The sequence below is a fragment of the Rhinopithecus roxellana genome, chromosome 19 (genome assembly GCF_007565055.1).
Source record: "Rhinopithecus roxellana isolate Shanxi Qingling chromosome 19, ASM756505v1, whole genome shotgun sequence".
In the NCBI taxonomy this organism is placed as follows: domain Eukaryota; kingdom Metazoa; phylum Chordata; class Mammalia; order Primates; family Cercopithecidae; genus Rhinopithecus; species Rhinopithecus roxellana.
The window spans coordinates 31,958,302-31,985,896 of NC_044567.1; the positions used below are offsets into that span (position 1 = coordinate 31,958,302).

The 27,595-nt window shown below is 55.2% G+C and overlaps 1 protein-coding gene and 1 pseudogene across 1 annotated transcript; both read right to left on the reverse strand.

Annotated features, from left to right (window-relative positions):
• Positions 1 to 479: 479 nt before the first annotated feature.
• Positions 480 to 11,788, reverse strand: ENPP7 (ectonucleotide pyrophosphatase/phosphodiesterase 7). The gene is made up of 6 exons (XM_010373806.2): positions 11,317 to 11,788; positions 8,763 to 8,908; positions 6,864 to 7,490; positions 5,278 to 5,497; positions 4,492 to 4,614; positions 480 to 900 (listed from the first exon to the last, which is right to left on the reverse strand). Exons 1-5 carry the CDS (start codon positions 11,786 to 11,788, stop codon positions 4,508 to 4,510), a joined length of 1,572 nt encoding a protein of 523 aa, XP_010372108.1. The 3' UTR covers positions 480 to 900; positions 4,492 to 4,507.
• A 15,287-nt stretch (positions 11,789 to 27,075) lies between these two features.
• On the reverse strand, positions 27,076 to 27,171 carry LOC115895075 (annotated as a pseudogene).
• Positions 27,172 to 27,595: the final 424 nt, after the last annotated feature.

Consider the following 27,595-nt stretch of genomic DNA (forward strand, 5'->3'; position numbering starts at 1 on the left):
TTTTTCAGATGAGGAAGCTGAGGCTGAGGAGGGTCAACTGCTTTGCCAATGCCACAGCATTTGGTGGGGGGCCAGGGGTGGAACATGAGTTGATCTGACTCCAAAGCCTGTGCTCTTAACCGAAGGGTCTCTCGGCTGCTGGCCATGGCCACCCCCGTCCCGTGTCAGAGCCAATCCGCGCGACTTTCTTTGCGGTGTTTCCGCCTTGTTTAACGTGGTTTCTTGCTGAGCACTGTGGCTTACAGATGCTGCTTCCCTTGTCGTTCCAAAAAGCCTCCTCATGCCTTCCCCCCTTCCTTTTAGGAAACTCACCCCTTTTCCAGGACTGGCCAGCCGTCCAACCAGGGCCCACCCTAACGAGAATGGAGGGGTCCCTGGGGCTTGTGAAGCCTGGCAAGGAGTTAGAAATTTATCCCGCGCTGGGGCCAATGGTGGGACCGTCGGGAAACCAGCAGGCTTTAGGGAAACGGCTCCCCTGGGCTGACTGTCGCGGCTTGGCCTTTATTCCCATGGGTGCTTTGTGCCGGGGCAGGCCCCTCCCAGCTGACCGAGGCCGGGTCTGCGGGTCCCCGCGCCCGCGGAGCTCCCGCGCGCCCCCGCGTGGCCGCAGACGGCAGCACCGCTTCGGGAGCGGGGTTTGCAGCAGGAGGGGCCCGAGTGGGAGGGGCAGGGGCAGGGGCCGGGGGCCGGTTATGGGACCGGCGCGCCGGGGCCCCTGAACCTGGGCTGCGGGGCTGATTACCAGCACCGTAACAGCCAGGCAGGGGCTGGTGCTGCCGGGGACAGTGGCATGCAGCCTCTGGCCTGGGATAAGCTGGGGAGGCAGGGTCCGTCGGCCACCAGCGGAGCATCGCAGCGAGACAGCCGGCTCGGGGCCTGCGGGCAGCTCCCCGAGGTTTCCTGGAAGAGCAAGCAGCACGCGTTGGCCTGGGAGGAGAGGATGGGGCAGGCTGAGGGCAGGTCTGGTGGGACAGGTGAAGCAGAGGTGCGGTTGGACTGGGAGGGACGGATCGTGGGAAACAGGCTGGGGGGCTTGCGGGGGCGGTGGGGCGGCAGGCAGTGGAAGCGGGCAGCGCTGCCAGACTGCGCAGAGAAGGGCCTGTGTGGGGATTCCTGGGAGCGCACAGGTGCGCTGCGGGTGTGGACATGGGGGTGGTGTGAGGATGGGAGGCTTCAGACCCTTCTCCCAGGGCTGGGAGGCGGGAGGTGAGCACTGTCCCAGGCCTGGCTGGCAGTGTGCGGATCCCAGGAGGCGGAAGAGCTTCCCCTAGTCTTCTGTCTGCTTTTCTGGCTGGAGAAGGAGGACTCTGTAAAGTCAGGGCAAGGACTGCGTCCGTTCCACAATGTGCCTTTAACTGACCACATGTACTTTCAACACTACCTTTAAAGAAAAGAAACGGGCCCAGGAACTGGACCCAGTGGCTCATGCCTGTAATCCCAGCTCTTTGGGAGGCCAAGGCCGGAGGATCGCTTGAGACCAGGAGTTCGAGACCAGCCTGGGCAACATAGCTTGCTTTTTAAAAAAAGAATTAAAAATTTAAAAATTAATTGGGCATGGTGGTGCACACCTGTAGTCTCAGCTACTCAGGAGGCTGAGGTGGGAGGATTGCTTGAGCCCAGGAGGTCGAGGCTGCAGTGAGCCGTGATTGCACCACTGCACCCCATCCTGGGCCACACAGTGAGAATCTGTGTAAAAGAAAAGAAGCTGGCCACAGAAAACAGCCTAGTTCCAAATGGAATTTACCAGGCTGTGATGAAAACTTCGGACCCCCAGCTCTTAGCCACCTGCTCAGCCCAGCAGATGCTGCTTGCGAAAGATGATTCTGCAGGCTTCTTCCCTACTTTGTGTTCAGTGACCTCACTTTGGTAGCTCAAAATGGGCCACGGTGGGAGTATTGATGCCGCAGAAATGGGTACGGGCCAACATCAGGGCTTTTTGAGGGGGATCTGGAGAGCTGGTTTGCTGGGACACCACTGTGGCTGTCCCTCTGGGGAAAAGCCCTGTGAGAATGTGCAGAGTCACGTGGTCTTCGATGTTCCGTGCTTCAATTTCCTTGTGTGTGAGTCTGAATAATGACGTTTTCTGAGTCCCTCTCTTGGTTAATGTGGAGAACAAATGGTTGTGGACTCTGGTGCCATGGAAACCTTATCATGTCCCTGCCTAGTGCTGGAAGACTTGCTTCAAGGACCCAAGCCCCTGAGCACAGAGAGGCAGGCATTGTGGCTGAAAGTACTCGGGACCAGGACCTTAAAACTGGCATTGACACACCACTGGCCACTCTTTGGCACCCTTGGACCAGTCAGCTAACGCCTCTGGGCTCCAGCATCTTCATCTGCAGGAGAGGTTTGGGCTGAACGGTCCTTTGTTCCCCTTCTGGATGTGACATTTGGCATGCATGGTCCTCTCCACCACATACATCTCCACATTCCTACTTCTCTAAACCCTAAACCTTCTCCTTTCTCTTTCATTTATTTATTTTTGTAGAGACAGGGTCTCACTCTTGCCCATGCTGGAGTGCAGTGGCGAAAACAAGGCTCACTGCAGCCTCCACCTCCCAGGCTCCAGTGATCCTCCCACCTCAGTCTCCCCCCGAGTAGCTGGGAATTCAGGCACACAGCACCATGCCTAACTAATTAAAAAAAAAAATTTCCTACAGAAACAGGGTCTAACTATATTGCCCAGGCTGGTCTTGAACTCCTGGGCTCAAGCGATCCTCCTGCCTCGGCCTCTGGAAGTACTGGGATTCCAGGTGGAAACCACTTTGCCCGGCCTCATTCCCCTCTTGATTCATGAAAAGCTCTTGGCTTTTCCTGTCTCACCAGCCCCGCCTTCTCAGTGAGTGGTGTGGTCACCATCTCTTCTCAGTCCACTCCTTCTGGCTGGGGGCTTTCATTGAGTCCCATAGCTTGTGTTGACAAGTCTCCAATTTAAATTGCCAGACTAAACTGCATCCCTGGGTATGGACTCATCTGCACAACCTGTGCCCAGGAACAGCTGCACATGGCCGCATCACCAGCCTTGAGACTGATCACAGCCGAAACAAGTCTCAGCCTCCCCGACTCCTGTCCCCAACATTTTAGCATGTCAGCAAGTGGCTCAAGACCCAAGCATTGGACCCATCCTTCATTTTTCTACTTTCTTCACCCTCCCACATAATCTGTCCACAAACCTCGAATGTCGTGCCTCTTAAAGGTATTTGGAATCTGTGCACATTGCAGCTTCTCCACCCCTGCCACTGGAATGTCCTGCTGGGCCCTGCAGCAACCTCCAAACTGGCCACTTCCTGCTCCCGTTTCTGTCCCTGGCCCAGCAGTGAGACCCACTTATTTAATCGTCAACCTCAGACCCTGTGTGACCTCAGCTTGGGGCTCCCCGCTGTGTATCCAGCAACCTCCTGCCTTGGGGCTGTGGTCAGCTCCTGTTAGAGCCTCGCTCTGTGCCAGCCTTCAAGCACACTGGCCTTCTGTCTCATCCAAAACACGCCGAACCTGTCCCACCGTGGGGCCTGTCCCTGGCTCTTGCCCCTGCCTGGAATCTCTTTCCTAGAGCCTGGCATGTCTGGCTTCTTGTCATTCTGGTCTCTCTCTAAATCCACCTTCTCAGAGAGGCCATTCCACGCTGGGCAAATGAAAAGGTAGTGCCTGCCTCGTCGCTGCCTGTGGCTGTCTCTTCTCCGCCATCACCAGCATCTGAGCACTCTGCCCATGGATTCATTTGCTTTTGTATCCTCTGCTTTCTTGTGCCTTTAAATGACAGGTTCCAGACTCTAGGGCCTGGACTGTCTTGTTCGCTGCATATCCTGAGCCCACCAGAGCCTGGCATGGAGCTGGCTCCCGTTGCATATTTTTGGGATGAATGAATGACTTTCTTCTGCTTGGCCTAGGAGGCTGTGGCTGCGCAGACAGACAAGGGAGCACTGTCCTCAGAGGCTCCCGGGGAGTTCCAGGAACACAGCCCCAGAGCTCTCCTCCCAAACACACCCCACGCATGTCCTCGGAGGTGGGCTTCCAGAGAGTTCCAGGAATATAGCCCTGGAGCTGTCCTCCCAAACACACCCCACGCGTGTCCTAGGAGGCTCCCAGAGAGTTCCAGGAACACAGCCCCGGAGCTCTCCTCCCAAACGCACCCCACACGATGGTTTCTGAGCTATCCCAGTGGAGCCCAGAGATGGCAAAAAGGAGGGGAGGCAGCAGCTCTGGCCAGAGGCTGAGGGAGTTCTGGCTTTTGGGGGAGGGTGGGAATTCTGGCCACTGGTCCGGGTGGTCTGCTCTGGAAAGATCTCGAAGCCCAGAACAGAGAGGCTGGAAGGGTCGGCCTCGGGATCCAGGGGTGATCGGTCGCCTCTCTGTGGCAGCCAGGTTAGTGGGAGTCACCCACTGGGCGGGGCCTGGCAGCTCAGGTCTGGCTGCCTAGGACTGTAGCCGGACGTCAGGGTGGAGGGTCAGGGAGCGTGGGGCCACCCTCCCGCCTCTGCCTTCTGGGTCTCTGACCTTGAGCCATGGGGCGTTATGCGACCTCAGACAGAAGAATCATGGTCCCCAGCAGTCCCATCACAATGAGGGGCCCGCTGCTGGGCAGGAGAGCAGATCTTCCGTTGAGCAGGAGAGCAGCATCTAAGGAAAGCCAGAGGACCCATGGGGGAGAGAGGAATGGCTCCTCACCCCAGCTCCTCCACAGTAGACTCGGGGTCCTCTGGTGGTCCCCACGAGCCCCCCACTTCCTCTTTCACCGCCGCCTTGGTCCCATGGCCCTTGTCCACCACGGCCCTTCACAGCCCTGCTCAGGAGGGCCCACCCCTCTCCAGCCAGGCCCCCACCAGGGTCGCCACCTTGTCAGTTTCCAGGTGACCTTTGTCCCCAGGATGGGTCAGGTTCAGGTGGGGAGGTGTGTGTGTGTGTGTGGGAGGTTGATACAGGAAGATTCCAGAAAGGAGGCCCTCAGGTTGCTGTGGTGGGGAGTGGGGAGTGGGGATCCAGCAGCCAGGAGGTGGGCTTTGCACAGCAGGCCCACCTGGGCCACCCTTGCTCCCTCCGTCCCCTTCTTGAGCAAGGCTGCCCACTCCTCCCACTCGCCCTCTTGTGCCGCCCGAGATGCATGAGGTGCTCCTGAGAGGTCATGTGTTGTGGGAATGTGAGGGATTCCGGTGTTCCCCAAAGCCAGGGGAGGCAGCCCCACTCGGGGTTCGAGGCGTATCCTGGTCACAGGCATGCAGGCACCCACATGTGCACACCTGTGCACACCTGAGCAGGCTGGGATTTGGGGCACCCTGCCCTCACCTTTGTGCAGCATAGGCAGCAGGGTGGCCGGGTGCCCATCGTTGGCCTCGGGCACGATGCCCAGCAGCTGGCACATGAGCTCGTACACGTGGACGCTCTCAAAGGGCTCCACCTCCAGGCCAGCCTTGAAGCTGGGGCCCACAGCGCGGAAGATGGTCTTCATGTCCATGTCTTTGTTGTCAAAGCCGTGCTCCCCATTGTTGAACTGGACATTAATTCTCTGCCGGGGAGCGGTAAAGGGTCCTGGGTCCTTGCTGGGAGCAAGACACCCTCTCCACCTACCCTATCCACCCTACGAACGCCCTCTTAGGAAGGAGCACCAATATGGGGGCTGAAGGGGTTCCAAGACTCAGTTTCCCTGAATTCTCAGCGTCCAGAGATCAGTCACCCTGAAGAGTGAAGTTCAGGGAAGGTCCGGTTAAATGAACGGAGACCAGACCCTGAGTAAATGGGAGTGGAGCGAGCGGCTCCAGGCTGCGGGCCCTGCCTCCTGGGTGGTGTTGAACACTGGCTCCCATCGGTCACTTCCTTTCCGGGGATGTCTGCTCCCTAATCTGTGCTTTGCTTCTGGCTCAGACACCTGTGCTGTCTGCTGAGGGGAGGTTGGGCTCCTGACTCTTTCCTGCCTCTTCCCTGTCACCCTTGGGGCTGGACTTCTACACTTTACCCTGGACACGCAGGTCACACACACACGCCTATCACACAGTGCTCGGACATGACCGGTACAGATGTGCACACACACTCCCACTGCCTAGTGCCTGAATGTGGGGGGCACACACAGATGTGCACAGACACACTACTGCATCATGAAGGGTGTGTCCCTTCAGTGCTGACGCTCCTCAAACTGGGGGCCAGCTAGAAATAGGGAGTGCCTCTATAGAGATGGAAGGAGAGGCCAGACGCGGTGGCTCACCCCTGTAATTTCAGCACTTTGGGAGGCCAAGGCAGGAGGATCGCTTCAGCTCAGGAGTTTGAGACCAGCCTGGGCAAAACCCTGTCTCTACAAAAAATACAAAAATCAGCTGGACGTGGTGGCTCACACTTGTAATCCCAGAACTTTGGGAGGCTGAGGTGGGTGGATCACCTGAGGCCAGGAGTTTGAGACCAGCCTGGCCAACATGGTGAATCCCTGTCTCTACTAAAAACACAAAAAATTAGGCATGGTGGCAGGCGTCTGTAATCCCAGCTACTCAGGGGGCTGAGGTAGGAGAATCGCTTGAACCCGGGAGGTGGAGGTTGCAGTGAGCTGAGATCGTACCACTGCACTCCAGCCTGGACGACAAGAGTGAAACTCTGTCTCAAACGAAACAAAACAAAACAAAACACACACAAAAATTAGCCAGGCGTGGTGGCATGCACCTGTGGTCTCAGCTACTCAGGAGGCTGAGGTGGAAGGATCGCTTGAGCCTGGGAGTTTAAGGCTGCAGTAAGCTGAGATCCTGCCATTGCACTCCAGCCTGGGCAACAGAGCAAGACCCTATCTCAAAACAAAACAAAACAAAACAAAAAACCAAACAAACAAAAAAAGGAGACCCGGAGCCCAGGGAGGGAGCCCCCAGAGGTGGTGCCTCCAGCAGGCAACTCACCCCGTGGATGACGTAGCCAAGGTCGCTGTACATCAGCAGGGGTGTGACCCTGGGGTTGTTGGCGTAATGGAAGGCCTCGGGGAACGCCTCCTTCTTGTAGACGTGGAGCTTGGGGTGGGCATCCTTGAGCGCATTGTACACCTTCTCCAGCCTCCCTTCTTTAGGGAGCAGCATCCCATTTGGTCCATAGTCCAGGAGCTCAAACTTGATGTCCTGGAAGGTGAAGTTGGGGAACTTGTGGAATTCGACCAGGTCGCCAGCCTGCTTGTTCACAGTCGTCATGCCATGGTCGGATGTGACGATCAGGTTGAGGTGGTCTGTGAGGTGGTTGCGAGCAATGCTCTCCCGCAGGTAGCCCACGGTCCGATCCACCTGCTGCACCATCTCCCTCCTCTCCGGGGACTCGGGGCCGTACTTGTGGCCTGTGGAGTCTGGCTCCCCGAAGTAGAGTGTGACCAGATCCAGGTCCTCCTCTGTGAACCACGCCATCACCGTGTCGATGTTTGCTCTCCACTCCGTCTCATTTTTGTAGTTGTGCGCGATGCCTTCCTTCCGGCTCCGTGTCACAGCCACCCCTTGGTAGGTGACGTTCCCACCCGGGTAGAAGAAGGAGCCAGTCCTCAGACCCTGCCAGACAAGGCCGTGTGAAGGACAGGACTCCTCAGTGGGCGCCCCTCATCCCGTGCCTGTGAACACATTTGTCCACCACCTGCCTGCTTCTCTGTTCCACCCACCCATCCCTGCTCCTAGCTGCAGCTACAGGGCCTTTAATTTCTAAAACATCCCTGATCTCATGTTCTATGGGGGGTAAAACCTGATTTTATAGAGGCAACGACAGGTGCCCCCTGGACTTGAGCACTAAACGAGACATCAGTGTAAAAATGTTCTTAGATACGCAATGTCTGCCTCATCAATGGGCTATGATGCCTGCCTCGAGGCCGCGCTGCCCAGAAAGCATCTCCTTCTGAACTGAAGTCTGGCCTGCCCTGCTGGGCTCTGGTCCGGGCATGAGTCTGTCTGTCCACCTGTGTCCCGTCCACTTCCCCCTCCAGCCTTCTGCCTGGCTGCCTGGCTGCCCCTAACTCGACTGCTGCTTTATTTAGAATTTGTCTGTCCCCCCAGCCCTCTGTCCACCCCACCTGCCCATCGACTCCCCCCGGATATTCTTTCATTGGATCAAGCACCTTGAGATGCCAGGGTCTCTACCTTGGCTTCCTGCTTGCAAACCTGTGTCTATGGATCCTTCTGGAGCAAGGGAACTCCGGCTAGAGTGGATACCTTGGCTCTGGGGTGGGCATGGGCTCTGCCATTTATTCCAGCCTCATCTTGGAAACCTCCACTGACTTTGTTTACTGGAAGCCTCGCCTCTGGGCCAGGAAGACCCCAGAGCATTGCAAACTGGGTGGGGGATGGTCTTGGGTCAATACTGTAACCCACCTCTCATTTTATCTTTGACCCTTTAGAATTTAGCTGTTCAGCTCTCACAGGGATGTGGGAAAGGGAGAAAGTCGTGTAATTGTTAAATGCTTTCTTGTTGAGTCACAATGATCTTCCCTGTCTGACCCTCACCCCTAATGCTGCAGGGCCCAAGGGTGCAGTTCTCCCTCTGACTAGGGGGACAGAGAATCCCTCTTGCTCCCAGGGCCCCCCAGGGAGGACCGGGCAGGGCTGTGTCCATGGGCGGAGCCGGACATAGCTCACTGCTTAGTCCTCACCAGCACCCACCACCTGCCCATTCTGGGGCCCTACTTCACACTCTTCTGTGCCAGGGTAGGCCAGGAGCCCCAAGACCCTGGAGTGGGGAAGGGACCTGCCATGGATCTCACATGGTTCCAAGCCTCGCCTGGGCCTAGGTGCCCCCGTGCTCTGCAATGTCAGTATGGGTGGGGGTGACATTACCTGCCTCTGGGCCGTGATCCAGATAGGCACGCTGCCGTTGTCCCACCACCTCTGGATGCCCAGCGTGGTGTAGTAGGGCAGCTTCACCTTGCTGGTGGTGTTGTAGTACATGTTGTGAACCACCCCGTGGTTCTCGATATATTTGCCTGAGGGAGGAAGAGGCGCAGAGGGTGGCAGGATGGACTGGGGTCACAGCGAAGGCCGGACCCAGGGCTGGAAGAGGCGAAGTCACAGCAGCCTAGGTTTCCCTGTGTGCTGGATGGGGAGTGGGCCTGGGGCAGGGCTGGGAGGAGCAGACTTCTTCCTGCACTTCCCCCGTGGGAGCCAAGGTTCGAGGTCACGTCCGAGACAAATAGACACGTGTTATTTGAGCTATTGTACCAATTGCACTTCCACTTTCAGTTTGTCCTGCAGCTGGACAGGCACATAGGCACGAATGCATGTGCAGGGATCCTGGTGGCAGATTTGTTTGCTTTAGCAAAAGATTGCGGATTGGCCGGGCGCGGTGGCTCAAGCCTGTAATCCCAGCACTTTGGGAGGCCGAGACCGGCGGATCACGAGGTCAGGAGATCGAGACCATCCTGGCTAACATGGTGAAACCCCGTCTCCACAAAAAAATACAAAAAACTAGCCAGGCGAGGTGGCAGGCGCCTGTAGTCCCAGCTACTCGGGAGGCTGAGGCAGAAGAATGGCATAAACCCGGGAGGCGGAGCTTGCGGTGAGCTGAGATCTGGCCACTGCACTCCAGCCTGGGTGACAGAGCAAGACTCCACCTCAAAAAAAAAAAAAAAAAAAAAAAAAAAAAAAAAAAAAAAAGATTGCGGGTGACCTCCATGGCCATCAGGAAGGAACTCTTTAAATAAATGACGGCCCAGCCATCAGATGAGATCCTAGGCAGGAATTTCAGTGAACCACATGGAGCTCCAGGAGATTTTTTGAATTTATTTTTGTACAGGAAACACGTGCACATGGTACTAAGCCCAAAAGGTGCAAACGGAGAGATGAAGTGGAGAAGGTCCCTCCGTCCTCATCCGCGATACAGAGAAAGAGGTGGCGCACGGGCAGGAGAACCGCACACCTCTGTTTGCGGTTAGAAGGGGCCGAGGTTGCAGAAAGGCTGGTGTGGGGATGAGCTGCCTGTGTTGGGGTGAATGCTGTCCCACCATGTTCATGCTCACTTGGAACCTTAGAATGTGTCCTTATTTGGAAATAGGGTCTTTGCAGTGTGATTAGCTAGGGTAAGGGGATGTATACTGGAGAAGTGTGGACCCTAAATTCAGCGACTGGTGTCCTTGTGAGAAGAGGAAAGTTTGAATAGAGACACACACAGGGGAGAGATCCCGGGAAGGCGTAGGGAGAGGTCGGAGTGATGCTGCCACCAGCCCAGGAATGCCAAGGATTGTGGAGGCCCCGGGAGCCAGAAGAGGTGAGGAGGGAGCCTCTTCTGCTAGAGCCTTCGGGGCAGGTGCAGCCCTGCAACGCCCTGGTTTTGGCCTTCTGGCCTCTGGAAGCATGCGGATCCGTTTTTGTGGGTTTAAGCCAGTCTGCAGTTCTTTGTTGCAGGGGCTCTGGGACACCCACGCAGGGTCTTTGGAGGATGACCCAGGTTTGGGAGGTGGGCAAGCCCCTAGGGAGGGCCGGGGTGTTTGCTTTTCAACTCTCCAACACCTTTTATGCGGTACTTGGCTTTTTATTATTTTAATATTGTTTATTTTTTTGACACAGGGTCGTGCTCTGTCACCTAGGCTGGAGTGCAGTGGCGTGATCACAGCTCACTGCAACCTCTACCTCCTGGACTCCAGCAATCCTCCTGTCTCAGCCTCCTTTTTTTTTTTTTTTTTTGAGATGCAGTCTTGCTTTGTCACCCAGGCTGGAGTTCAGTGGTGCGATCTCAGCTCACTGCAACCTCCACCTCCTGGGTTCATGCAATTCTCCTGCCTCAGCCTCCTGAGTAGCTGGGATTACAAGCATGTGCCACCATGCCCGGCTAATGTTTGTATTTTTAGTAGAGATGGGGTTTTGCCATGTTGGCCAGGCTGGTCTCGAACTCCCAACCTCCAGTGATCTGCCTGCCTCATCCTCTCAAAGTGCTGGGATTACAGGCGTGGGCCACTGCATCTGGCCCCATATTTGGCTTTTTAAAAACCTATCTATGTATTGTCTACATAGATCTGCCTGGGCAGATCTGTCAGGGAGGTGTTGGGTGGGAAATGGAAAAGATGGAAGGGAGAGGGAGAGGCTGACACAGCCAGCTGGAGGGGCAGGCAGGGGAGGGGAGCCGTGGGAGTCATCAGGGAGCCCGCCACGCTACCCTCCTCCTGAAGCCTTCTGGGGTTGCTGCCCTGGCTGCGGCCACCGCTTTAAGGACCTCCCTGGTCATTTTTCTTTGTCCTGGATCTGTTGCTACCAACGGTGAGGATTCCTAATGGTCCTCTTGGCTGTGTCCTGTGCATGGACAGGGGAGGTCTGGGCTTTATCCTGTACGACAGGGCTCTATGCCACCTGGTTTCTCAGGCCCTCCCACCCCCAGGCCCCATCCTGGGGCAGTACTCACCGGTGACCAGGGTGAAGTGGCAGGGACTGGTCATGGTGACAAAGGGGGGGGTCATGTAGCGTGCCTTCACCCCGTCCCGGGCCATGGCATCCAGGTTGGGGGTGTCCACGTCCTGGTCATAGTTCCAGCGGAAGCCGTCGAAGGACACGAGGAGCAGCTTGTTCCGGGAGCCCTGACTTCCTACCGGTGCCCCGGCCCCGGGAGCCAGGAGCGTGGCCAGAGCCACAGTGAGGAGGATGGCTGGGCCTCTCATGCTGGGCCTTCCAGATGGACAGGCACACCAGGTGCATAGGACTGGCTCCTGCTGAGGAGGGCAAAGTCCCGGGGTCACCTGGGCTGATCTCATCCCGTGCGTCTTTAGAATGTGGCTGTGCACATCCCTGGGTCGTACCTCGGGAGTGGGCTCCCCAGCCGGGTTGGTGCCAACCCTGATCCCAGCCTCATGTGCGTGGGGTGGCATCAACTTGAGCATCTGCCTTTATTGCCAGCCGCACCCTTGGGGCTCCAGGCTCCTCCCCTCCCTCCCCGGAGTGGGGACAGTGACCCAGGGCTCAGAGCACAGCAGGAGCCCATTCCACCAGGAAAGTCGTGTCCTCTCCCTCCCCCGCAGCAACCGGTGGTCCCTCTGCCCCAGCTCACCCTCACCCCAGGGGACCCAGGTGAGGGTGGGGTGGAACCCCCCTCCAGGCCTTTAGCGGTGCATGGGCCTCAGGTCTGCCTGGGGCGAAGGCCTGTGGGGCAGGCTTCCCATGGGCAGGGCCAGGACCAAGCCTGGGTCACAGCATGGCCTTTTCCGGGGGGAACCCGAGGCTGGGTGCCTCTTCTTCTCCTCTTGCTCCTGTTAAGGGGCTCCTGGAGCTTGGTGAGCAGACCCGAAACCCGATGGTTCCAGAGCAGCATCCTACATGCCTTCCTTCTTGGGGTGCTTCCTTCTTGGGAATTTCCGAGGGGCCTGGGGCTCGGGCGTTCTTGTTTGATGGGCTTTTTGACAAGGGGTCAGAAGAGGGGGACTCCCTTGTTACCATGGGCACATGAGAGGTGGGAGAGGAACCCCTGGATTCAGCGTGCAGTTCTCCCTCCCTCCCTCTCCACCATCTCTCCTTCCCTTTCTCTTATTCTCACTCTCTCTCTGTCTTTCTCCCTCTTTCCTTCTCTGTATGTCTCGGTCTCAGCACCTATTAAGCACGTTCTGTGTGTCAGGCATGGTTCTAGGTTCTGGGGACACAGAAGTGAATGAGACAGACAATGATCTTGGTGTCCTCCATTCGAGTTGGGGACACAGAAAATAAAATGAACAAAGAAGAAAAAAAAGATAGTTTCCCAAAAGAAAGGAAGGCAGGAAGCCATGATGGAGAGGCTGGTGGGGTAGGTGGGGCGGCACGCAGTGGTGGCTGGTTGGGTTTCACTGAGAGGATGGTGGAGGTCAGTGACTCTGGGGGACCATGACCATAAGCCAGGGGAGTGGGCATGGGGCAGGGGCGGCAGGGCCGGTCCCGTGGGGCAGGTGACAGTGATTCTCATGCCAGGCAGTGGAAGCCAGGGGTGGGTTTTAAGCAAGAGAGTGACATGAACTGATCTAATGCTAAAAAAGCACCCTCCATTTGTGGGTGAAAGTTGGACCAGAATGAGGGCAGAGTGAACACTGGGTGCTCCCCGGAGAGGTGACTGCCTGTGTCTGAACAAGAGCTATTGGTGGCCCGGACCAGGGTGGTGGCTGTGGGATGGGGCTGGGTTTGAGGTGGATCCTGGAGGTTTTGCTGAGAGGTGGTGCACTGGATTGCATGGTGGGAGGTGGTGCACTGGATTGCATGGTGGGAAGACGGAAGGGTGTGGCTGGGGATATTGTCACAATTTCAATCTGGAGCCACACACCTGCCGACAGTGGCCCCGGCCTTCCTTAAGACCTTTGCCTGGCTGCGGCAAGCAGACGCCGTCTCAAAGCGATGGTCATGGCACTCAGATGACACTGCAGACGCTGTCCACAGCCTCCCCAGGCCAGCCAGCCTTTCTTGACTTAGGTGGGCAGGGACCACTGGTACGGATCCCCGGCCGTCCCTGCCTGGACTGGAATACACTCTGAAGGAGGACTCCGTGCCAGTGACCTTCCTTCTTCACGCTTCTGTGCACCAAAGGCTGAAAACCAGGATAGAGTGACTGCCTGGTGCCTACAACCACTGCGTGGGGTGCCTGCTCTGCAGGGCTGGGGCTCAGGGTGCCCAGAGGTTGCAGCTCCTCCCTGGGGAGCACAGACCTTGGGGAGGGTAAGAATCCCTGTGTGTCAGGGACACAGGTTGCGATACACGCACGGGGGAGTGCAGGCGGCTTCAGGAGAGGAGATCGGGCTTTGCTGGCACCAGCGTTGGGGGAGGCCCACAGGATGCATGGAGCCAGGAGAGAGGGCAGGAAGGCTTCAGGCAGAGGGACCAGGCATGGAGGAAGGGAGGCACCTGGGCTCCCGAGGGGGTCGACCAGGAGCCTGTAGGCCATGGCGGAGTCTGGATTTTCCGCTGTGGGAGAGCTGGTTAGTTGTCCCCTAATAATCTGTTCTCCCCCTTTCCATGATAAGATGGCTGCTAAGAAGAAAGACTACATTTCCCAGCATTCCTTGCAGCAAGGCATGGCCACGTGACCACATTATGGCCAATGGGGCAAAAGGAGAATGTCCTGTACATTCTCCAGAAGCTAGCTTTGCTTCTCTTCTTTTTTGATTTTTCCTCTATCTGATGCCTCCGGCTGGTAAGCCACCCTGAGCCGCCTGATGAGGGGCTCCCTGGGGATGGCCGGGGTGCGCAGAACGGGCCTGGTCCCCAGCGTCCCGTGTAGTAGCTCAGCTGCAGGCTGCATTCTCCCAGGGAGAATAGAACACACTCTACCTCGTGGCCGTTTCCATTATTTTGGTTTCCTGTCACTCTCAGCGGGACCCAGTTCAAGCTGATAATAGAATTCCAGGCCTGGAGGGCATTGCTAGGTTTAAGCAAGAGCTGGCTGTGGGGTGGGGTTCGAGAGGGCCGCCAGGGAGGCAGGGCCTGAGTGAGGAGCCGAGGCAGTGGTCCAGGGGCCTGGCCAGGCCCCTGATGGGGTGCATTTGGGGTGTGCTTGGGGCCGGCGCAGATCTTGGTGGCTTGCAGGTCTGGGTCCATGGTTCTGCAGGTTCTCTTGTCGGTCCCCGGGGTTGTACAAATTCCTGGTCCTGTTCAGCCTCTTACTGCCTGGGCCTGGTCTGGAGATGGCATGAAAAGTCTGCTCCTGCTCCTCTCAGGACATCCCAGCCATGCTGGGGTAACTCTTCCTCTGGTTTTTGGTTCTGTACCTCAATCCCGCTTTGCTGGGGAGCTCCTTGGGTCACCCCACATAGGTTTCCGTTTTCTCCCCAATCTCATAGAGCACTGGGATGGAATGGGTGTGTGGTGGTTGATTTTGGGTGGAATGGGTGTGCGGTGGTTGATTTTGGGTGGAATGGGTGTGCGGTGGTTGATTTTGGGTGGAATGGGTGTGCGGTGGTTGATTTTGGGTGGAATGGGTATGCGGTGGTTGATTTTGGGTGGAATGGGTGTGCGGTGGTTGATTTTGGGTGGAATGGGTGTGCGGTGGTTGATTTTGGGTGGAATGGGTGTGCGCTGGTTGAATTTGGGTGGAATGGGTGTGCGGTGGTTGATTTTGGGTGGAATGGGTGTGCGGTGGTTGATTTTGGGTGGAATGGGTGTGCCGTGGTTGATTTTGGATGGAATGGGTGTGCAGTGGTTGATTGTAGCTCACGGCTACAGGACATTTCCCACAGTCCAGGCACTGGGAAATAGCCACGATCTCACTGAAGATTGGAGGTAGTTCTTGAGGCAGGAATTAGTATAATCCTCAGTTTACGGGTGGGGAACTGAGGCAGAGAGAGGTTAAAGTCACTTGGTGACTGAGAAGCTGAGCTGGAACCCAAGTGTTCTGGCTCCCGACCGCCGGCATTCAGCTTCAACTGCTTCAAGAGGCAGCAATTTACAAGCCTTTGTTCACTTGGGATCCTATTGTCAGGTTTTGGGGCTACTGACAACATTTTGTTTAAAAAATGGTGCAGTCCAGCCTGATCAACGTGTTGAAAACCCATCTCTACTAAAAATACAAAAATTAACTGGGAGTGCTAGTGTGCACCTGTAATCCCAGCTACTTGGGAGGCTGAGGCATGGGGATTGCTTGAATCTGGGAGGTGGAGGTTGCAGTGAGCCGAGATCACACTACTGCACTCTAGCCTGGGCAACAGAGTGAGACTCTGTCTCAAAAAACAGAACAAAACAAAAATAGTGCAGCTGAGTATCTTGACACCACTGACTTTTCCTTTTCTTTCTTGGTTTTTTAACCTTTGCCTTCTTTCCTTGGGATACAGTGCTTAGAGAAAGGTTATTGGACAAAGCATAGAAAAGCTACTTGGTTTGTATGATCAGATGGCTGTCAGGTGACAGACCCTCTTCTCGACCTAACTCTACTCCACTAAGCCTTTGAGGCACTGACCTTGGGCTCTTTCCTCGGCTTGTTTAGTTCAGGTTTAGCAAGAGTCCTACTGGGTCAGTTTAGTGAAAATCCTATGTGATCACCCTCAATATTTGATCAAATTCCTCATCCTCCACTCTCGATATCTTGTTATCCTGGCCTGCTTTCACCAAGATTCCTGCTGAGTTGGCTGAGCAAGCATCCCCTCTCCTCAATGTCTCCTCTTAGTCATTTTCCACCCACCCGGCACCCTTGCTACTGGACTGCGCATCCTGCTTGTCCTTGGTAGAGTGAGACTGAGCCCAATCTCGCTCTCACACAGCAAAACCCCATTGTGGTAGCCCCCCTGGAATAAGGTTTTCCTACCTGTCTTTAGCAAGACAAGAGTCATGAATACTTTTTTCTTATATTTTAAAAATTATTATTATTATTATTATTATTTTGAGATGGAGTCTCACTCTTTTGCCTGGGCTGGAGTGCAGTGGCGTGATCTCAGCTCACTGCCACCGTGCCTGGCTAACTGTTGTATTTTTAGTAGAGATGGGGGTTTCACCATCTTGGCCAGGCTGGTCTTGAACTCCTGACCTCATGATCCACCCACCTTGGCCTCCCAAAGTGCTAGGATTACAGGCATGAGCCATATTATAGTAATATGGCTCCCAGCCATATTGTTATTTTTAATAGAGATGGGGTCTTGCTACATTTCTCAGGCTGGTCTTGAACTCCTGGACTCAAGCGATCCTCCCATCTCAGCCTCCCACAGTGTTGGGATTACAGGTGGGAGCCATGACTCCTGGCCAAATGTTTTTTCTTTAACATAAGAAAGGTTGAAGCAGTTGATAGTACCAGCAGCCATGAGTTAATGTAAATATCCCCTCTGCTCCACCCCGTACTACCTTTATTGGGGTTTATCTTTTTGTTCCTTTTTGATAGTGTCATAGGCGTGTAATGATATCTTAAAGTATCAAGCCAGAGAAACTGGGAGATTTTCCATGTCATGATTTCTTATCTCTAACCCCCCATGTGAGGACTTTTATTATCCTTGACCACTGATTAAGTGGCTTCTTCAGCACTGAATTTTGTGTGTGTGTGTGTGTGTGTGTGTGTGTGTGTATGAGACAGGGTCTTGCTCTGTTGCTTAGGCTGGAGTGGAGTGGCATGATCATGGCTCGCTGTAGCCTCTATCTCCTGGGCTGAAAAGATTCTCCTACTTCAGCCTCCCACATAGCTGGGACTACAGGTGCACACCACCACACCTAGTTAATTTTTTAATTTTTAGTAGAGACAGGGTCTCCTTATGTTGCCCAGGCCGGTCTTGAACTCCTGGGCTCATGTGATCCTCCCACCTTGGCCCCCCAAAGTGCTGGGATTACAAGCATGAGCCACTGTGCACAGCCCAGCATTAACTCTTATGGTTTAATTAGTTCCTTATGTATGTCGCAATGCATATTTTTTCCTTTTTTTTCTTTCTTATTTATTTATTGAAAAATAGAGACGGGGTCTCTCTATATTGTCCAGGCTGGTCTTGAACTCCTGGGCTCAAGTGATCCTCCCACCATTGCCTCCCAAAGTGCTGGGAGTACAGGTGTGAGCCCGGCTACAATGCATATTCTTTTGAATCTATACTTTTGGAATTTTTTTTTGATGAACATTTGTCCTTTATATTTGTCACCTGAAGCTTCCCCATCCACTTCATGCTGAGCATGTGGAGCCTGTGGCCACAACGCACATTCTTCTGAATGTATACTTTGGAATATATATATATATATATTTTTTTTTTTTAGACAGAGTTTCCCGTTTGTCACCCAGGCCCCACGCTGGAGTGCAGTGGTGCGATCTCCATTCACTGCAACCTCTGCCTCCCGCGTTCAAGTGATTCTCCTGCCTCAGCCTCCCAAGTAGCTGGGACTGTAGGCTTGTGCCAGCACACCCGGCTAATTTTTATATTTTTGGTAGAGATGAGGTTTCACCATGTTGGCCAGGATGGTCTCGAACTCCTGACCTCAGGTCATCCACCTTCCTCGGCCTTCCAAAGTGCTGGGATTCCAAGTGTGAGCCACTGCACCAGGCTTGGAATATGTGTGTGTGTGTGTGTGTGTGTGTATACATATATATATATATATATTTTTTTTTTTTTTTTTTTGAGACGGAGTCTCACTCGTCACCTAGGCTGGAGTGCAGTAGTGCAATCTTGGCTCACTACAAGCTCCGCCTCCTGGGTTCACGCCATTCTCCTGCCTCAGCCTCCCGAGTAGCTGGGACTACAGGCACCTACCACCATGCCGGGCTAATTTTTTGTATTTTTTTGTTTTTTTAGTAGAGACGGGGCTTCACTATGTTAGCCAGGATTGTCTCGATCTCCTGACCTCGTAATCAGCCCACCTTGGCCTCCCAAAGTGCTGGGATTCCAGGCGTGAGCCACCGTGCCCGACCTGGAATATGTATTTTTTGATAAACATTTGCCCTTTATATTTGTCACTTGAAATTTCCCTATCCTCTTCATGCTGAGCCTTCAGGTAGGTGGTGAGGCCAGGCTCTCTGAAGCAGGCCCTGCCATATTGCTCATCGTGGTTATCACCAGAGCCTGGGAGAGCGTCCAGCACAACATAGGTGCTTAATGCTTCTTTGTTGCATGAGTTAATAAATTTAGAGGACAAATGCATGCAAATATCTACCATACTTTCTGTTTTGACAAAACTTTTTATTTTACCACAGTTTTAGGTTTGTGGAAAAATTGTGAAGACAATACAGAATTCCCATGTCCCCTGCACCCAGTTTCCCCTGTTATTAATATTGACTATTAGTGTGGTACTTTGCACAATTAAGGAGCCAGCATTGATAAGTTATTATTGTTATTATTTATGTTTTTGAGACAGAATTTCGCTCGTTGCCCAGGCTTGAGTGCAATGGCACAATATCCGCTCACTGCAACCTCTGCCTCCAGGGTTCAAGTGACTCTCCTGCCTCAGCCTCCCAAGTAGCTGGGATTACAGGTGTGTGCCACCACGCCCGGCTAATTTTTTTTTTGTTTTTAGTAGAGATGGGGTTTCGCCATGTTGCGCAGGATGGTCTTGAACTCCTGACCTCAGGTGATCCACCCGCCTCAGCCTCCCAAAGTGCTGGGATTACAGGCATGAGCCACCATGCCCAACTGATAAGTTATTATTATTATTTGAAACAGGGTCTCGCTCTGTTGTCCAGCCTGGAGTGCGGTGGCACGATCTTTGCTTGCTGCAGCCTCAACCTCCTGGACAACGAACGCATGATATTCGGTCCTTGGGTCTCCTCAGACTCCTCTTGGCTGTGACAGTTTCTCAGCTGTTCCTTGTTTTTGATGACCCTGATGGTTTTGAGGAGGGCTGGTCAGGTGTTTTGTAGAATGTCCCTCAATTAGGATTTGTCTGTTTTCCTTATTGCCAGGCTGGGGTTACGGAGTTTTGGGAGGAGGTTTGCAGAAATAAAGAGTCGTTCCTGGCCAGGCGCAGTGAATCACGCCTGTAATTCCAGCATTTTGGGAAGCTGTGGAGGGTGGATCGCCTGAGGTCAGGAGTTTGAGACCAGCCTGGCCAACATGGTGAAACCCCATCTCTACTAAAAATACAAAAATTAGCCAGGCATGGTGGCACGCAGCTATTTGGGAGGCTGAGGAGAATCGCTTGAACCGAGGAGGTGGAGGTTGCAGTGAGCTGAGATCATGCCATTGCACTCCAGCCTGGGCGACGAGTGAAACTCCATCTCAAAAAAAAAAAGGCCGGGCGCGGTGGCTCAAGCCTGTAATCCCAGCACTTTGGGAGGCCGAGACGGGCGGATCACGAGGTCAGGAGATCGAGACCATCCTGGCTAACACGGTGAAACCCCGTCTCTACTAAAAATACAAAAACTAGCCGGGCGAGGTGGCGGGCGCCTGTAGTCCCCAGCTACTCGGGAGGCTGAGGCAGGAGAATGGCGTAAACCCGGGAGGCGGAGCTTGCAGTGAGCTGAGATCTGGCCACTGCACTCCAGTCCGGGCGACAGAGTGAGACTCCGCCTCAAAAAAAAAAAAAAAAAAAAAAAAAAAAAAAAACAGGAGGCATTCCCATCAGGTCACATTAAGGTGCATGCTATCAACAGGGCTTATCACTGGTGACGTGGCCTGGGTCACGCAGCCGAGGAGTCACGGGTATCTCCCTGGAGGTTGCTGTCTTTCCTGCCCTCCACCCACTTCATACCCTGTTCTTTGGAAGGAAGGCCATTCATGCCACTCATGCTCACGGGGTGAGGGGTCACGCTCCACCTCCTGGACAATGGAGTGACTGCACAGACTACTTGGAATTCTGCATGGGGGATTTGCCCGCCCATCCCATTTATGTATTTATTCAATGACTTATTTACGTCAGTATGGACTGATAACTATTGTATACTTTGAGTGGTAATCCTGTATTTCTCTATTTTGCAGCTCCAGTTGTTCCACCTTTGGCCACTGGGCAGTCTTTCAGTTGGCTCCTGGTCTCTTTCACATTTCCCTGCAGTGTGTGCAAATGCGTGTGTGTACAAGTGCGTGTGTCTGTGTGCAAGTGTGTGTGTGTGTATGCATGCATGTTTGTGCATGTGCGTGCGTGCATATATGTGTGTGAATACACGTGTGTATGTGTGTACAAGTGGGTGTGTGCACGTGTGTGCATGTGTGGATGTATGTGTTCTGAGCACTACAAGATGCTCCAGGCTTATCTTATGTATTTCCTCTGCCTTAGAGTCCAGCATTTCTCAAGAAGCCCTGGCTTGTTTTATTGCAGATGTTATTAGAGATCAAGATCTGGGAGGTGTGTGGGCTCCTTGTTACCTGGGTCGGGGCAAAGCATTTGTAAGGTCGTCATTCCGGCGTCCTTGAAGTGGAGGACTCCCCACCTAAGGCAGACGGATGTGAACTTAGATAGGGTGATGGCCGCTGTGGGTGCAGTGGTTATGGGCAAACCAGGGTCTGCAGGGGAGAGGGCTTGTCCTTATGGACATACAGGAAAGTGTTTATTCACTGCTTTTCTTGCTTAGGGGGCTCTGGGTGCTCAGCAGGACTTGATCCCAGAGGCCTCCTTGGCCTGGGGACTGGGTGGATTTGACACTTGCACAGGTAGAGATTGCCCCATGCAGATGAGCCATTTAGGGGGCTCGGGCCCTAGGGACCCGGCCTCTGGGCCTGGGGCCGGCCTGCCCAGGCCTGCTGGTGTCTCAGCTGGTGGCTGAGGGCCATAAGGCAGGCATTGTCCTTCACAAGGTCAGCTTTGCCGCGAACTTCCTGTTCTCGTTAATAACCTGATACAAGGAATTCTATTGCAATTGTTTATGTGTCTCTCCTACAAGGCTGTGAGCAACATTGTATCCCCAGCTCCTGGTCTGATGCCTGGCACACAGTAGGTGTTTAATAAATGATTCTTCAGTGCATAAATGAAAGAAAACATGGGTGAAATTAGCATGGTCAGGACCATTGCAACTGCCTTCTGACCGGTCTCCTTGCTTCTCCTTAGTCTCCAGGTGGCAGTTGGAGTGATACAGTAATGGGAATCACTCTCTTCCTTCTCTGGCCAGGGTGCAGCCACGGACCGGTGCGTCCAGGGAGCCCTCGATGCCCTGGTGAGGGGTGTGGGCTCGGAAGCTGGGCCCTTACACCTGTGGGTGGTTGCCACTGTTGGAGTAGTGGAGGCATCGAGCCCCTCCCCTGATTTTCCACCATGACTAGTGGTGACAATGTTGGGTCTCAGTGGGTCCTTCCTGCCTCCAGTCTGGTGCCCTTTTGTGGGGATCATTACTGGCTTTTGGGGACACTGAAGGAGGAATGGCCTGGTTGCCATTCGGCTGGAGTGGAACCCCCCCATGAGGACATGCAATGAGTCTTCCCCAGCAGGCAGATGCCAGATGCAGCGGTGACCACACCCACCGTCTGGGAGGATTCCAGGTGAGCCCCCTGGCGTGGGGGCTGGGGTGGGCTCTCCATCCTCCTATCCCTGGGACAAACGTGTGGGGGACAGCAGGGGCCACCAGGAGCCACAGGAGACAGGCTCAGGCTCACCAGGTGTACTCTGGGACTGGCTGGGCCCCAGGAGGGCTGTGATCTTTCATGGTCACGATGTTAGGAGAGAGACAAGGACCAAAGATGATGGATTCCTTTCCAAAGGGCCATGGCCATCCAGTGAGGCCGAGCTGGGAGGAGCTGAGAAAGGCAGCCTCCCTCCTTTCTCCCTGTCTCCACCATCAGCATCAGCTCTGTTGCCCAAGGCGGTCGCCCTCTGCAGGGGCCGGGGCTTGTAAGGCAGCACCCCCTCGCCCCCACCTGGTGGTGGTTGCTCTCCGATTCCTGGGGCCTGCCCAACCTTCACTGTAGCAGGATTTTATGAGCGGCCTCGCCACTTTATCAATTGCTGTTGCCTTTTATTACTTCTCAGGGGCTTTATCTCAGCAGCCGCCTTGCCTCCTGGCTAAATGAGGATTAATTTTTTAACAGGATTATGTGCTGTGGGTTAGCTGTACTCTCTGGGGATGGCCAGGCGCTCCCCTCCCTCTTAGCCCCTCCCTCCCCCCAGGCCTCCCTCACTGGTTTGCTGGGAGCAGGGGCTCCATGTGGGGGCCCCAGGAGCTGGGGGCTGCATCATTCCAGGCTCTGGGATGGGGGTGGGATGATGAGGACTCTGGGTGGTGGAGCCGTCCTTGGGCAGGGCCTGCCCTGCAGGGTGAAGTTCCTTTAGAGGTTTCGGCCACTTCTTTTTTTTTTTTTTTTTTTTTTGACGGAGTCTTGCTCTGTTGCCCAGGCTGGAGTGCAGTGTCGCAATCTCGGCTCACTGCAACCTCCGCCTCCTGGGTTCACACCATTCTCCTGCCTCAGCCTCCCGAGTAGCTGGGACTACAGGCGCCCGCCACCACACCTGGCTAATTTTTTGTATGTTTAGTAGAAATGGGGTTTCACCGTGTTAGCCAGGATGGTCTCAATCTCCCGACCTTGTGATCCGCCTGCCTCGGCCTCCCAAAGTGCTGGGATTATAGGCGTGATTGGCCACTTCTTGAAGGACACCAGACTTGGCCACCGAGGAGCTGCAAGTGGGGAGACATGGAGGAGGAGCAGGGGGACATGGGGAGAGAGAGGATGGGTGCTGCCTTGCCAAGCCCGCCTGCCCCAGTATTTCAGAGCAGCACAGCCTCAACATGGCCAGCATCAGACTTTCTTGGTCCTTCTCCTGGAACACAATTTCAATTTTCACCATAGCTTGATAAAGGTGAGCCTGTTCTCACCCCTCCTGTGTCTGTCGCCTGGAGGACAAAACCCAGGATCCCACCTCCAGCTCTCTGTGCCAAACCAGAGGGAGGCCTCCTTCTTTGCCCATCAGGAAACCCTCTGCGTCAGTCCAGGGTGGGCCTCCAGATACCAGTCTGGGGGGCTTCTCCCTGTTGCCCCAGGCAGAGCTGAGGCCCGTGTGGGCTTCCCTTGTGATTCTTCCATTGGGCCTCCTGTCCCCTCTGGAGTTAGGAATTTGTGGGTGTGCTTACCCACCCATTGTGAGCCCCTGAAAGGGAAACATTGATACTGCGTTTATATCTAGGCGTGTGAGAGGTGCCAGGCCTGTTTCTGGAAGGAGTGATGAATGGATGGATGAATGAATAAATGAAGGGATGAATGCATAGGGAGGAAGGGAAGGGGTCATTGGCTCCCTGAAGGGGCCCAGGGCTGACTTCTTTGCTGCCCACTCTTCCCCTGGCTGAGCCCAGGGCAGGCTTGCCGCTGTAGGCCTGGGATGTTTGAGCGGCAGCCTCATGGGCAGCTGGGTTGATGGGGGTGAGGTCCTGGCCAGAGGGGAAGCTGTCCCTGTTTGGGTCTGGCTTCTCCTCCCGAGTTCCTGCTCTGCAGGTGTGTGCAGACCTGGCTTAGCTGATATAACAAATGACCACAAACTGAGAAGCTTCAAACAGCAGTCATGCATTCTGGTGGCCTGGGCGTCCTTGGCTTGTGGCTACATCCCTCCTGCTCAGCCACCATCCTCACGAGGCCTTCTCTGTGTCTGTCCCTACAACTCACTGCAGCTTCAAACTCCTGGACTTAAATGATCCTTCTGCCTCAGCATCCCAAGAACCTGGGACTACAGATATTGCCACCATGCCTGGCTAATTAAAAAAAGTTTTGTTTTGTTTTGTAGAAATGGGGTCTTGCCATGTTGCCCAGGCTGATCTTGAACTCCTGGGCTCAAGCCATCCCTCTGCTTTGGTCTCCTAAAGTGCTGGGATTACAGGCGTGAACCACTGTCCCCTCCCCCAGCACGTAGGGCTGTCCCGGACATGAGGAGGAGCCTTCCTGCGTTCCCACTGAGGACAGACCACCTGGGAAAGCACTCGGACAGCCTTGGGGAAGATAAGCGTGGGTCCAGGAGATGCCAAGGGCAGACCCTTGGGCAGGTTTTTCAACAGTGCCTCTGCCCCGCCACCTCTGTGCCCCTGCCTGTCACCACAGGGTCTCGGAGAGGAGAGCCGTGTGGCTCAGCATGGCCAGGGGCAGCCTAGATTGTCCTGCTGCAGGGGACCACCGGGGCCCAGTGGGACAGCCCTCTCCCTCCCTCTGGGACTCCATGGCCTGTGCTGTCCACTTGCCCAAGAAGCTTCCCTCTGAAGCACTTGGGTCCGGGTCCCTCCTGATCATCCAGGGCCAGGAGCCCCCGGGAGGCCCATGGTTAGAAGGAGGGTGAGACATAAACAGTTTCCCCCTTCCCTGCCGGAGGCTCTGGCATCAGCGTGCTTTGCATGCAGCAGCCTTTTCCGTCCCCCCGCAGCGAGGGCATGATTGGGCGCCTCCCCCACCGCCTCCCAGGTGTCAGCCCCAGCCTGCTCCACGGCTCCACCCCTGTGAAGAGTCACTCAGCCCCCAGGAAAGGTGGCTGGGTCATGAGTTGGGGATATGAGGGGGGTCAGTGCCTGCTAGTTGGCTCCAGAAAACCACCTTTGCTGGACTTGGCGTTGGGGGATGGCAAGGGGGCCTCGGAGACACTCTCCTCCCTCTGCCCTGTAACCCCAGGGTACCCGCGGTCACTCAGTTCCTGACTGCCTGCTTTGGGCTGGGATCCCAGGACCCACCCTCTCCTGGCTTCTGCTGAGCCATGCCCTCTGGGGCGGGGGGGATTCCCTGCCTGGTGTCACTGCCTTGCAAGTGTCACTCAGAGCCCCCGCTGCACAGAGCCGAGCTGTGGGTTTCCTTTCCTGTGTGGACCTGCAGAGAAGCTGCCCTGTTGCTGTCCCCTCATTGCTGGGGTGTAAATCCTCTTTGTCACTATCTTCTTGGCCCTCTGCCACCAGCCGTGGACTCTGGGGACACTCGGGACACAGGCCTGGAATTTCCCCCGAGGTTCTTCCTAGGTGCGTTGGTGTAAACAAGGTCCTCTCTTACCCCAGAGGCTGAGCTCCCATGGGCAGGGGGAGAGTGGGAGCAGCTGTCTGGGGGCCAGGCTGCGGGGACAGGGTCCAGGGTTTCCTGTGGAAACGGTGAAGAAGGCCTGCCCCTGCCCTGGCTCTGGCCAGTGTCTGGTTGCCCTGGTGGGCAGGGAGTGGCGACTGCAGAACGCACAAAGGTGGTGGGTGGGGTGGGAGTGGCTGGTGCTGACTTTGCCCAAAGGCCACCTGGACACTGTGTGGCTAAAGGGCTTCTCCGTTCACCAGGAATCTTCCCACAGGATCTTTCCAGAGAGCCCGCACAGGGCCTGCTATCTCCAGAAACGTCTATTTTATGGGCACCTGGATGTCTACTGTGTCCTGATACGGAGGAGAGGACATGCTGTGGGAGATAATGTGGCTACCTTTGGCCATGTCAGGTGGATAAGAGAGGGCCAACGGGTCACTGCAGGGCCTGCTCCCCCTTACCTCCCCCATCAGGGGACAGGATCTCGTGTGTGTGTATGTGTGTGCATGTGTGTGTGTGGGTGGCGGGAACGGGTGTCCCTCTGGTGCAGTCCTTGGGTAGGAAAACATCTTGATGTTGGTCCCATGGCCATCGGTGTTGACCTCATCGTCACTGCCTGCAGTCTCTGGACAGCAACAGGCTCCACTGAGCAGGTGCCCGGTGACACCTCGTGTGTTGGAGGGTGGGGCTGAGCCTGGGCGAGCCAGGACCTGCCAAAAGATCAAGGGGAAGAGCATAGACCCCACTCCACCAGCCCCAGGGCCCCATGAAGGAATGTTCGGGCCGCCCCAGTTTGAGCCTGGAGTTGCGTCCGCGGCAGCCTCGCTTCCTTTGCTCAGCCTCGGCGGTGATAATGCCTGAATCTGTGCAGGTCTCAGGTGAGCCTTCTCCAGCTCAGCCTCTGTTACTTCACGGGACGCCTTGGTTCCCGGGCATTGATTCAGCACCTGCCGTGTGAAGGGAAACCAGAGTCCAGTCCTTGCTCCCAAGGACTCAAGGGTCTGGATGTCATGGGAAACCCATACCTCACAACGCTCCGGGATGATGAACACAGCACAGGGCCTAGGCTCACTCCAGGGAGGTGGGGCACAGGGCCTGGAGCCCGTCTAGATGAGGGAGTGCAGTGCCCTCTGTGGGCTGGAGGGACAGGGGAACTTTGGGCCAGTGAAAGCATTTTGCCAGCCAAGAACATGCTTTTTGCTGGCAGCATCTAATCTGGTTTCTGGGGAAGATAAGAGGAGGCTACATCAGCAGATGCCTGTCACCGTGGAATAAGAGCTGGCTCAGGGAATCCAGTTCCAGCTCAGAACCTGGGGCTCAAGGAACTGGTCGAGGCCGTGGCTCTGTCTCTTTTTGAACTAGAGGGACTCTGACCATGGTTGTGGACTCTCCCTAGAAAATATGCACACATAGCAATTTGCCAACCTGTCCTGGGAGCTCAAGGGAGGCCTAAGGCAGTGGGGCTGGGGGCGGGGAGCAGAGGGACAGGGCCGGGGCCAGGGGAAAGAGGAGAGGAGAGAACACGGGGGTCCTGTCCCCTTGAGGCTGCCATGCAGGGGCTGGCTGCATTCCAAGGCTGGAGGAACAGCTCTGCCTTGCAGGGAATTAGCACAGCCTGCCTGTCTGGCTGCTTCACCGTGGGTTGGTCCCTGTGCCATCAAAGATGGTGATGGGGGAGGAAGGGCGGTGATAAGGGAGGGAGGTCGTGATGTACCACCTGCCCCCAGATGGCCAGGGTGACCCTCCTCAGCGACCCTGAGCTTCGCAGGCATGTACAGGAGCCTTGGAGGGCGCATCCGTTTGCTGTTTCTGCTGTTACACATGACCAGAAACTCAGTGGTTTAAAACAATGCAAATTTACTTATTTTTTCCTCATTTTTCCCCCATGTAAGACAGGTAAAGTGCCACTGTTCTAAAGACATTTCCCATCCCACATAAGAGTGTGAAAACCCCCTCATCACACATATCAGCCACAAAATGATCAAAACAATGCCAATTTATAATTTTAGATTTCTGGGGATCAGAAGTCCCGTGGGGCCACACTGGACTGAAACCACGGTGTCATCAGGGCTGGCTTCTTTTGGAGGCTGGGCGCAGATCCGTCTCCTGGCCTTTCCTGGCTTCTGAAGACCACCGTGTTCTGGGCCTCAGTCCCAGGCTGGGGCGTCACCGTACCCTCTGCTTTCACACCACATCTGCTCTGACCTCCGCCTCTCTCTCACGGGGGCCCTTGTGATGCCATTGGGTTCACCTGCATAATCCCGGGGAGTCTCCCATCACAGGACCCTCGCTCACACTGGCAATGTCCCTTTTGCCATGAAAAGTAGCCCATTCACAGTCTTGGGATTAGGATGTGGACCTCTTAGGGGGCACCATTCTGCCCACTGCGGAGGGTGTGCTGGAGAC

Bases quoted from the DNA above. Each gene is read 5' to 3' on its own strand.
- ENPP7 (XM_010373806.2), bottom strand. From the start codon at position 11,788: ATGCTCAAGTTGATGCCACCCCACGCACATGAGGCTGGGATCAGGGTT. The intron at 7,491-8,762 runs GTAATGTCACCC...CTTGTCTGGCAG, and splicing joins GGATCACGGCCCAGAGGCAG to GGTCTGAGGACTGGCTCCTT. The intron at 4,615-5,277 runs GTGAGGGCAGGG...GGCTTTCCTTAG, and splicing joins GCTGCCTATGCTGCACAAAG to ATGCTGCTCTCCTGCTCAAC.